Source organism: Buceros rhinoceros, unplaced genomic scaffold (assembly GCF_000710305.1).
Source record: "Buceros rhinoceros silvestris isolate BGI_N320 unplaced genomic scaffold, ASM71030v1 scaffold2148, whole genome shotgun sequence".
In the NCBI taxonomy this organism is placed as follows: domain Eukaryota; kingdom Metazoa; phylum Chordata; class Aves; order Bucerotiformes; family Bucerotidae; genus Buceros; species Buceros rhinoceros.
In genome coordinates, this window is record NW_010427282.1 from 122,353 (window position 1) to 133,607 (window position 11,255).

Here is an 11,255-nt window from a genome sequence, read left to right on the forward strand (position 1 = left end):
CCACTACCAGACTTTATCCCGAGGGAGTTATTTGCTGTTCTTTTGAAATATGCTGACGGTTACTACGGAACTGCTAAGAAATAATACCACGACTGGCACACCACATCCTTTCCTGGCATCTGTATCACAGAAGTCTGACACTGAGCAAGCTGTGGGTCCTACCAGACCCAAAACATGCCCAAAACTGTCCTGTTGCTACCCAGCTCCAGCAGAAAATACAGTGTGACAAGGTCTGCCGCAGGGAAGATGGAAGTAATGAACTCGTAATTAATTTACACTGCAACTGCTTCGCACGTGTCCATTTTGAAACGTATTTCAAAAAGACAGAGAATAACAGACATCCTTTCAAGGCTTCCCTGGGGTTGAAATCCATGTTAAGAACTAGCAAAACTGGTGACCTTTATGCTAAAACATTTTACATGGTCTTTAGCTTTTTACTGTGACCCGTCATTGTAATATTTATGTGTCTCTCACATCACCTCAGCAGTGACAGAGAAATTCTTACTGCCTTGCAGTCTCTTCTGCTATCTTTTAATGAGCAAAAATTCTTATATTGGGGGTTTTAATTTTAGGTTTTTATTTATTTGTGCATATGTGTGTATATGCACTTAGGCGTGATGTAAGTGGGGTGACAGGAGCAGAAGATGGAAGCGATAAAACGCTGTTCTTGCGGTGGAAATGAGAGACTTAGAAGTTGTGGTGCAGCTGAAATACGTGCTCATAAGGCTGCTCCCCAATTACACTCCATTTTTGACATGGCTTAGTTGTCAAACATTTTCTTCCTTTGAGCTCCATGTCAAAGAGCGTGAAGATTTCAGACCTGTTTTCAAATCCTTTGCAAAACCTCCTCCTATGTTCTGAGCAAATGATTCCAACATTAGGACTGAGCAGAATTAGAAACACTACTTAATAAGAAGAGGGTTGTGTTGCTGGGGTTTTTTTTTTGAAGCCATTGTTCTTTAACAAAAACACACATCATTTTTTATGTGGCAAGCAGATAAATATTGTATGTTTATTCATTTAAGGGAAAATGGGGAGAGGAAAGAATTTCAGTGCCACAACAACATCATAAAAAGATCGAAACTCATTGGTGTAAGCTTCAATATGCGACTGGAGAAATTGGATACCATAAATCTCAAACTGACAGTATCTGGCACTGTTACAGAGGTATATATTTAAAATGTAGGCACCAATCTTGAAAATACTTAAACATGCATGTGATTTTATGTCTGAGTATCATATCCATTGATTAATTCCTGTGTGCAAGTGCGTGCATGACTTGACTTAGATTTTTCCATGCACTACAATTTCTGCCTTTGAGATTATATATTGGAGAGACTGAGGTTCAAGATATTATTCAGATTCAACAATGCAATTTGATTAGCTGCTTTTTTCAATTTTATTAAAAGTTCAGGCTGTTTTAACCACCTGCTTATGTGTTTTTTCTGATGGACTGATGGCGTTATGAAAAACAGATTACCCACTTATACTTATAGAACATTTGGGATTTTTTTATAAAGTTGTTCTGCAATATTCGACATGTAAATGCTGGACGGTGTGCTGAAGAAGTCAACATCAGAGCACCGAATTGCCTGCCTCTTTGAACTATTGTGCAAAATACTCTTTTTTGTCAAGCATTTTATTGAAAAAAAAAAAAGTGCAGTTTAGGCCCCCTAATTCTCAATCATTAGCCTTCAATTGGTTTTAGATATAATTAGAAAAAACAAGACAGACTGACAGACTGATCCCTTTTCTATTTCCTTGTTTCTCCTGAACTGTGAGGAAAACTGAACCCATATTTTCACCTGTATTCCTCAAGCTATTGAATATACCTTGGAAGTGCTTGGATTTATTTCATGCCTGAATTGAAGCTCAAACACCTTCTTACCTAACTTGCCTTTTTGCCAAGTGTTTATCAGACGGGAACATTAGAGATTGATTAAGAAAACCACAACTGGAATATGAAGTCCTACTCTTCTGCCGGCCTGTCTGCATATGGGGTTTTATTAATTTAACCAAATCAATTCCTGCAGTTAAAGTTTATGCACTTTTTTAGCATAGCTGTAATTAATAATGTGCTTATACAAGCTTAGTTTAATTTGAAAATTCATATACAGTTGTAAATCATAGTTAAGCTGCTATAAAACTGCAACCAATCAGCTTGCAAACTGCAACCAAAGTGATGTACTTTAATTCCTTAGAGATGGGTTATTTTTATTAATTTCTTACAGCAGCACTTAGAGCCCTCCCTTCTGGACCAAGCCCCCACGGTGATAAATACTGTAAAACCATGGAGTGAAAAGATGTCTAAAAAAATACAAAGCCTGTTTCTGCTACAGCTCCAGTCATTCACATGCTGTATATGGGAACTTCAGAAACAGGCTAAGGAAGGTTCTACCTGCTGTCTCTCTTTACACGCTACAACCAAAACCCACTCTCTACCCAATCCCCCCAACACCCTCCACTCTTCCTGTTCCACCATCGCAAGCCGTCACTCCTGTTACAGTTCACAAATACCTTCCCCTACTTCTGGGTTGCATTTACTGTGATACTTTTCAGTACTAAAGGACCTGACTTTCTTGCCATGGTCAATGATGGGAATATACAGTGGGACTGATTTACGTGGGCAACAGGATCGCAGCCAAGCATGCAATGAGACATTCTCCTCATCTGCTCCCTCTCTTCAAAGCAATGCCAAAATATCAGGGGTCATCAGCCATCTCAGACCATCTTCATGCTGGACATAGATAAGCCCCCGTCAGCTGTCTTCACCACAGCCTTGGCACCTCGTGCTGCTTACAGGGTGAAACCATACTGGGATGTGGGGAGCTGTCATACCCCACATACTGCTCCAGGGGTATTATTTCAAAATACTACACGGAAGAAAGCAGGAGAAAAATTTCTCTTGGAACTTTTGTTACTGCTGCTTCTCGAAGACCACTCTCTGCTCTGCAAGTGGAGGAAGAAAGTTTGATTTCAGCTGGATTTTTTTCTGTTGGCCTGCTGTTTCTCAATCTTGAGGCTATGCTGCACAGTCCCTGGGTTTAATATTAATTGGAAGAGTTTATTCCTGCCTTCAGCATGCACTTCAACATGCTGCAGAAACTTCAATTTTAGCCCCTTACACTTTTTCTTTCCAACCCAAGGTACAGTCCTGCATTCTTCCTCAGCTTTTCCCCTTTTAGCTTTCTTGTAAGTCAATGCTTGAAGCCCTTTGTAAGTTAACAAAGGTCTGAGACCTTTTGTCGTGGCTTAACCCTTCTTGACTTCATAAGAAACCGTGCTGCTCTTCCCTGGACCTCTGCCCTTTTCTATAGAATAGTTACTAAATATTAGTAACTGTAGTTTAATCATGATCAAAAAATTTTTTCTTTAAGTGGCACAGTATTTTCTTGAAAGCTATATTCAATGCTTCCAATTGTACAAGTTCACATTTTCTGTGCCTTTTTGACCACATGGATAGAAAACATCATGTCAGTCCTTTTATGATACTTGCACTCTTTAAATCCTCTCCTGCTCTCCAGTCTTCGAATCTTCTATTCATTCTACCTATCTGTTCTCTCAAAATCTCTCTCAGATTTACTATTCTTGCTCACAGTTCGTTTTACCAAGCTGAATCTCTTTGTATTGGATTGTTTTCTTCAGGATATCGGGCAGCTTCGCCCCCACCCAGTCCCTTCTTCATGTTCCAAAAAGTTGGATAACAAGTTGGTGGTTCATTCTGTCAAAGCCATTTACATAGAGAGTGAAAAAGTATTGATCTCCAATAACAGTCCCTGTTGCTCTCCAGTCATCATCCTCTCTCTTCCCCTGGCCCGTAACCTTTCCCCATTCTAATCTGGCCTCGATCATCTAACCAGCTCCTTTCTCTGTTTGAAAATGGGCTCGTCTGCTTCACAGCAGCCGTATGTATTAGTCTCCTTTGTGACACTGTGTGAAATGCCCCTGGGAAATCCAGCTTGATTATTTCACACCTGTCCGCTTTTTCACAGAAACCTCCTGAAAAACTCCAGCAGATTTGTCAAATAAGAATTGTCTTTAACAAAAATCAGCTCACATCTATAATATACCTTATAATGCTACTTATAACCCATATAAAATTACAAGGTTTAAATTTAAACATCCAAAAGTCAGAAGCCAAAAGTTAAAACCTCAACTTTATCATTTGCTCTCCCTCCCCATTGTACCTCACGGCCATGTCTGGCTTTTGCCAGACTTTGTTGTGTGAAGCCCCATGTAGTGCACAAAGCATCTGCTAAAAAAAATAATGCGAGGCACTTTTCCATTTGATGCACGCAAGATTTCAAGTCTGCATTTGTAACAGAAGATCTCTCAGCCCCCATTACTAAAATTTACCCTAAAACATACGTGCTTCATGGCTGTGGTCCCAAGTCCTGCAGTTTCGACAGCGTGTGTGCTCCTGACATAACTCATCGGATCTTAAAAGCTAAACAATGTTCACGTGGAGCTGTGAGATAATTCAAAACACAAAATAAGTCAAAATGTGTAGAGAAACCCTGACTCACTCTTGGTTGAAGGGAGCTTTTAAAGAGCATCTAAAACAGTTTTGCAAAACACAATGCACTGAAATTGCTTCAAGGAGCAGGAGTGTGCAATCGGCTGAGCAGTGATGCAAGGGCAAGCAAGGAACAGTTGGTCTTCGCTGCTGATTAGGACAGTCGGGATGGATTTGTGTGACAAGCAAGGTGCCACAGCTCTGCTCCTGTGCAGGACTGCTCGAGTTCCCTCTTCTTCCCCCGCTGCACAGAAAATGGGGCACTGTGAGCTGGGACCTGCGGAGGGGCGGAACTGCCTGAACAAGAGTATTTCTGAAGGGCTAAACTGTAGCCAGACTGGTACCCAAACAGGCCACACCACTTCTGCCTCCTCTATGTCTTGCCCATCCGGTCTCTCCTGTATGCAGCTGATGAATGCCTCATTATCAGATTCCTCCACTTGCTTCCCGGTAGACTTAAATTACCATGTTAAATAGGATAATAATAATCACTGGCCTTTAACTACAGCACATCCTTGTTCACTCAGCAGCCTCCCTCTAATCTGATAAAGGGTCTGTAAAAGGCTACAAGGGAACATGGAGCTGGTTGTTACATGGGTGACTCTCCTTCCTGCAACGCTATTCCTACAGTAGCGCAAACAGGATCAGGCTCACGAAGCTGGTTTAGGGGACCTTGATCCCTACAACAATTACCAGGTATTGAAACAGCAGCAGGGTACCCAAAGGACATTGTGGATCCAGCCCAAGACTCTCCTCTTGCCTTTCAAAAGGCAAAAGTAGCCCTATGCCATCTGCTTGCTTCAGCATTTGGACTCCGAATCAAAAGCAGCCAAGGAAATCTTTCCGGCTTAGGAGAACTGTGGGGAAGAAGAGAGACCTTGGTGGCAGCGTATACTGCCTTCGCATAGAGCTTGTGGTATCTGAGGTTTTACAGAAGCTCTCTTTAACAGCTACTCTGAAAAAAAGTCATCTGTCCACCCAGAATAAATTATGCAAAGGGAGCAAGCTGGATTGGGAAGAGAGAGGGCTGATCTGCCTAGACTTTGAATCCCCTTAGCCCCCAGAAGCTGAAAGTGCCATTTATTTCAGCGTTATAGGATTTCCTGTCTGCCTTTTTTTTTTTTTTTTTTTTTTTTTTTTTTTTTTTTTTTTTTTTTTTTTAAAGAAAGTTTACCTAATCCCCCGGATTTCTCTTGTTGCAGAAAGAGGAAAAAGCCTTACAAAACAACAGGGGATAAACACAAAGTCAAATTACTTTCCTGAGCTCTTTCACACATCCAAAAAGAACCTAAGAACTGCAAACTCTGGAAAGCATGAGGAGTTTCTTACCGACAGAGGACACTCCAACCATCACCCATCACAATGCAGCCATTCCTCCAGTCCCCAATTAATAAGCCAAGCTTCAACATTTGTGCTAGCAGACTGTATCTCTGGAAGTCAGATGGCTTTCCTCTAGTTTCCCAAAGTGAATAAAACTTGGCTTTTTACCTGTCTTCCTCCAGCTTCAGCTTTGCAGAGCTGGCAAGCAATACAAAAAAGGAGAAATGACATGAACTAGGCCGTCTGTCGTTAGAGGGTATGAAAGACAGTCGTAATAACAGCAGGAGAGAGAAAAGCAGCCTATGGTTATTTTTGACAGAATTGGGAGAGACTCAGATTGCAGCTTCATAAACAGTTCATCAGAGAAAAATTCTGTCCAAATTGGAGAAGCCCCTTTGGCCAAGCTAACAGAAATACACAGCCCTTGTCTGGTAAGAGAGAAATCTTCCAAAAATCAAAATGCCTTTCTTCAAAGAACAAAACCAAACCACCACCCCCTTGCATGGTATGATAACACTAACTTGCATTTCTGTCATTTCAATCCGTGGCTTCCAGAATATTCAGAGAAAATGTCTGGGTGATACCAGGCTGTGGATGTTCTGTGTGACACACAGCCACCACCATGCAGTGAAATGAAAAATGGGCTTTTTCCAGCGTCACCTGACCATGAGGTCCCCTTGACGCACTGTTCTGCAGAACTGGAGGTGATGCAGAGAGGCAGCAGGCAGGAAAATGTCTGGCATTACCCCAATCCACCCAGATCAAATCAAATAAAAATGGTTGTTTCGTGTGGGCAGTTCCACAGAAGGAGAGCAGGGAATTCAGCCACACCTCCGAACAAAAGCTCAAAACTCAGCTTCGTTATTAGATGCCAATTAGATAGAACAGGTGGAGTATTTCTCACGCATTGTGATGGTAACAGGAGTTTCAGAGATTTTTCAGGGCAGTTTGTTTGTCTGTTTCTTACGCACTTAACAATCTCTCACACAGAATCCTTTGTGCTACTCGGTTAAGAAAATAAAGATCATTCCTAGTCAAGACATATCCGTAAGAGACTCAAGAGGTTTCCGTATGTAGCAACCTTGCTGGCAGACTCAGCCAGGAGGAAGGGTAGAGCCAACATGTAGAGACACTCCTCCAAAGCTTCCAAGGGAAAAGCTGACCACCAGAGGAGCTTGCTGCTTACAGGGATATGTAAGTCTGAAGGTTATCCTGTCTTTCTGGAGGATTAATTTAATTTACTCATTAAAGCATATAATGCCTGAAGTGACATAAAAGCATCATCTCTGCACGGCTGAAAATAGTCCAAGCAAAAAAACCCTCCAAAACCAACCACCTTTCAAAAAGAATATTGAGTACGGGGACTACGAGGGTTCATAATTAGTCCACAATGATTTGCATGACCTGTCTTAATCCTCATGCCTCCCAGCTGCCTGACAGACATGTACAGTATAACGGAATCCGCTACAGAAACAGGAATCAATGGCTTTCTTCTGCCTAACCACAGTATCATTCTCACTTCATTTACTGCCTAGTGGGAAGGCTTTTCTGTGGCCCAGGAACCAGCTCTTTCTAAACGGGCGAGTCTCAAAGTTCAGCATTTTCGTGGTTTGAACTAAGTAGGAGTTTGCTCATCCATAGCAGCCTGGACTGCAGAAAATCCAGTTGCTTGACCTCTTAATGCTGCCTGCTATCCCGCATTACAGGAAAAAGACACTTGGTGAGGGCTCTGTGCTCGTAGAGCAAGGGGCTACATGCAATACATACAATACATCAGTCCTGGGGAACAAATGGAGCTGTGAGCAGAACTACACTGAAAAAGCCCAACCAAAAATACCTTCTGCTTCTGAGGGGAAGGAGCAATCTAGTACAGGGACTTGATAAGCAGCAAGGAACGGTGAGATTAATCCCCTCCCTATCATCAGTGTGACACCAATGCACCAAGCCTTTTCACCAGAAGTGACACAGGCAAGCAACCCAAAACGAACTAATATCACTCAAAGCTCAAGACTGCTTAGATGGGGCAGCAAAGAGGCCACTGAGAGGATCCTCTGCCCCACAGCAGGGCAGGGAGGAAATGCTGAGCTTTGGCAGCGCTTTGCACAGAAGCACAGGAGCACCCACCGCTGTGCTGGGTGCCTCACGCGAGAGCAGTCACCTCTCACTGAACTGGAAATCTGAAGTGACTGCTGTTTTGCACTGTTAGTTAGCTGCTAGCCCACAAAATAATTTTACGATATTCTCCGTAGCATGTGCGCTTTACAGGTTTTTAGAATCAGTGGCAGGAGTGCTGTAAGAATGAATAACTATCTAGTAACCTCCCAGGCAGGCACACATGCATATCTAGTTATGCCTCTGAGCTGCACTAATTATTTATAATGTTAGCGACACTTCCGTGTACCAAACCTGAAGCGTAAATTAAAGTACACAGCTCTTTAGGAAGAAAAATGCATTCTGTGAAACAAAATATTCACTCTCAGCCTACATGTAAGCATATGTCATACTTACATAGCTATAATACACAGAATTCTCACGTGCCTAACTAGGCACAGATACGCAGTGAAAGAAAGCAATATAGTTAAGGCCAGACACTTTACACGTGTATGGAAAAAATGCATGCAAGGAGGAAAACCAACACTTTCTTTTGGAAATTACCAGTGCCACAAATCAATCCTTTAACACAACCGCAGAAAAGAAATCAGATTCTGGAATAAGGGCAGTCTGTTTTGTAATTTTTATTACCTCTGGAACAATGAGCAAGAGCCCACCGCTATCATTCCTCCCCTTTTGAATCCTTCAAATTATTCCTGCCCGGGATGCAGAGAGAGGAAACAAAAGCAAGTAGAATATAATATTTTTTCATGAGCTAATCCTGGGAAAGTGACCGCTCAGGTTTCCACGTTTCTTGGCAATACTAATTTAAACAAGGGCTGCAATCTTTCGTTATTTTGGCACAGTTGGAATGCATGCTTCCAGATAACAGACATTTAAACTGCAACTGAAGAAGAGGAGGAAGACAGTAATCGATAGAAATTCAGGAGTGCTCTCCTATTAGGACTGCTGCACGGCTCGGCACAGAATGCTTCAAAACAGACAGCCTAGATGCAAACCTCTCTGGAAATCCTGAAGGCAAGCGAGATCATTGCGGGGGGGAAAATAAAACCAAACAAAACAACTAAATCCAACCAAACTGAAAGCAAAGAGAGCACAACTACTGTACCTTTACTTTGGGGAGGGTTCTGACTTCTGTCTCGGAGAACATTAATCTGGTAGACAGCTCCATAAGGCTCAAAAAGTTCTTTTAACTCTTTTTCTGACCATGAACGGGGAATCTGTCCAACAAACATCTTAATGGCATCTGGGTCTGGTTGGTCTGAGTGATCCAAAGCTCCATTCATCTTGTTAGCTGTGCCGTTACTAGAAAGTGGAAAAGGAGATTAAAAAGAGAAGGCAAGTTAGGAGACTACGCAGTTTTCATGTGCACTGGATGCAGAAGATGATGTCAATTGGCACAAAGCAGAAAAAAAATTTCAGTTTTTAATTAATAGCATAAGTATTACGAACCAAAAACAATGCAATTACATTTCTCATTGAGTCCAGTTTTCTCGGCAGGCAGCTGCTTAATATCATTATATAAGAAGAGAGCAGCACAAGGCAAACCAGCACTTTTGCGTGTTAAAGCAGAGGATAGTTGCAAATAAGTGCAGATTTCTCTCCATGGCTGTTGTAAACAGAACTGCAGTGAATTCTCACTAACTGGCTACTGGCAGAAATAAGGCAGTGTGTGTGCGTGTGTGTGTTTTGTAATAAAGTCACATGAAAGGAATATGAAACACTTGGCAATCTGTCAGATGACTAATGCAAGATGCCAGCGATGAATTTGCAGATTGTGTGAAGCATCCATGTGTGCATCAAATTAGTATGATATTGCCTAGAATGGAAAACACTCCAGCTATGTGGCTGGTTGCTGCCGATTAGTTGCCTACGCTCTTTTAAAAGGAAAAGCAGCCTGGAGAACTCCAGTTTAAAGCACATTGTTTGGCATTAAAAAAAAAAAAAGAAAGAAAAAAAAGCACAATTCAGAAACAGAAGGCAGTGGCAAAACTATCTGCTTCATTGCAAAATTAAAATGCTGCTTCAAAAAGTTTTTCTCCCTGCAAAAGGACATCAAATTTTTGAAAACTTTCACGTGCTGTAAATTGTTACCTATCTGACCTCCAGATGTACAGCTGAGGTCAAAACAACCACACAGTTTTCCAGGGAAAAAGAACTTGGAAAAAAAAAAAACCAAACCAAAAATCCAACAAACCAAAACAAATGACAAATCATGTTTTAGGAGGAGCTGTACTCTTATAAGGAAAACAAGTCATATTAAATATTGAACAAAAAGTAAAAGTACAAAAAACCCCCTCACGTCATTATTGATAATTATGGGAAGTAATTTCAATTAATTACTTGGCTAGAAATTCCGTAAGTGATGATAACTTTTGCATGCTTCAGTTTCAAGGAAGAAGATTAATGAGATGTGACTTTTAGAGCAAATCCCCCCCATCTTTCTACCAGAGAAAGGGGGGAAACGGTCTGTCAGCAACATCGAAGAGAGTTCAGGTGTTCCAGAGCCACCTGACACTTTCAAAATACTCTGCTTTAATTGCAATTTCTTCGTTTGATGGTTGTTCAGGAGAGAATGCCCACAGGAGGACTTGGAAGAGCTCAAGCCAGACACAAATAATATTTTACATGTTAAAAAAAAACCAACCTAAGAATGGCAAGAAAAAATCAACCTTGTCTAATTCCCCTGTCTCACAGCTATAACTACTGCAAAGACAAATTATTTGGTTTCATGTGTTTCATCTCCTTGAAAGCATAATTCACCTGAACACATTAATAGGCCCATATTACCTTCAGCACTTTCCCTGCTTCCATCATGAAGGAGAAAGTTATATTACAGGCACGTTTTAAACCAACAACAACAAGTTTGATCATCACTTGTGAAGTACCTTCAACACGTATCAGTAGACACCAGGATTTATCACACTCATTTACTCTATAGACAGAATTCCTACCGATTCTGGCAGGACTCTTGCCTGAGTAAGAGACTGAAAGATTTGGGCCAAACTTTCAGATCACGTCTCACCCACAAATACCCTCTCTTGTCTTATATATGCTCTTAATTTTGAAGGTGTTCTACAGGTCACAAGCAGCTCTGGAGAAATCACAGTTTCTCCAGGCCTTAGAAACTACATTTTCCTTACATATGTTACACTGAATCCAAAGCAACCAACCCCCGAACCAACCCCCCAAACCCCCCTCCTGAAATCTCCAAGAAACAGAAAGATCCTCTCTACTCGCTTGAGCGATACTCCATGGCAACAACTTTCAAGACTTCTACGGACCTACATGACATCTACACCTCTAG

At 41.5% G+C, this 11,255-nt stretch overlaps 1 protein-coding gene across 2 annotated transcripts in view; it reads right to left on the reverse strand.

Moving 5' to 3' along the window:
* Nucleotides 1-9,249, reverse strand: part of CELF2 (CUGBP, Elav-like family member 2) — a 130,227-nt gene extending 120,978 nt beyond the window's left edge. The window contains exon 1 of one of the 2 annotated variants that reach the window (XM_010141814.1): nucleotides 9,057-9,246. In XM_010141814.1, the coding sequence (XP_010140116.1) occupies nucleotides 9,057-9,234 (178 nt within the window). In that variant the 5' untranslated portion in view covers nucleotides 9,235-9,246. Of the gene's footprint in view, nucleotides 1-9,056 lie in introns of both variants that reach the window. The other variant, XM_010141815.1, reaches the window with a different exon arrangement.
* Nucleotides 9,250-11,255: the final 2,006 nt, after the last annotated feature.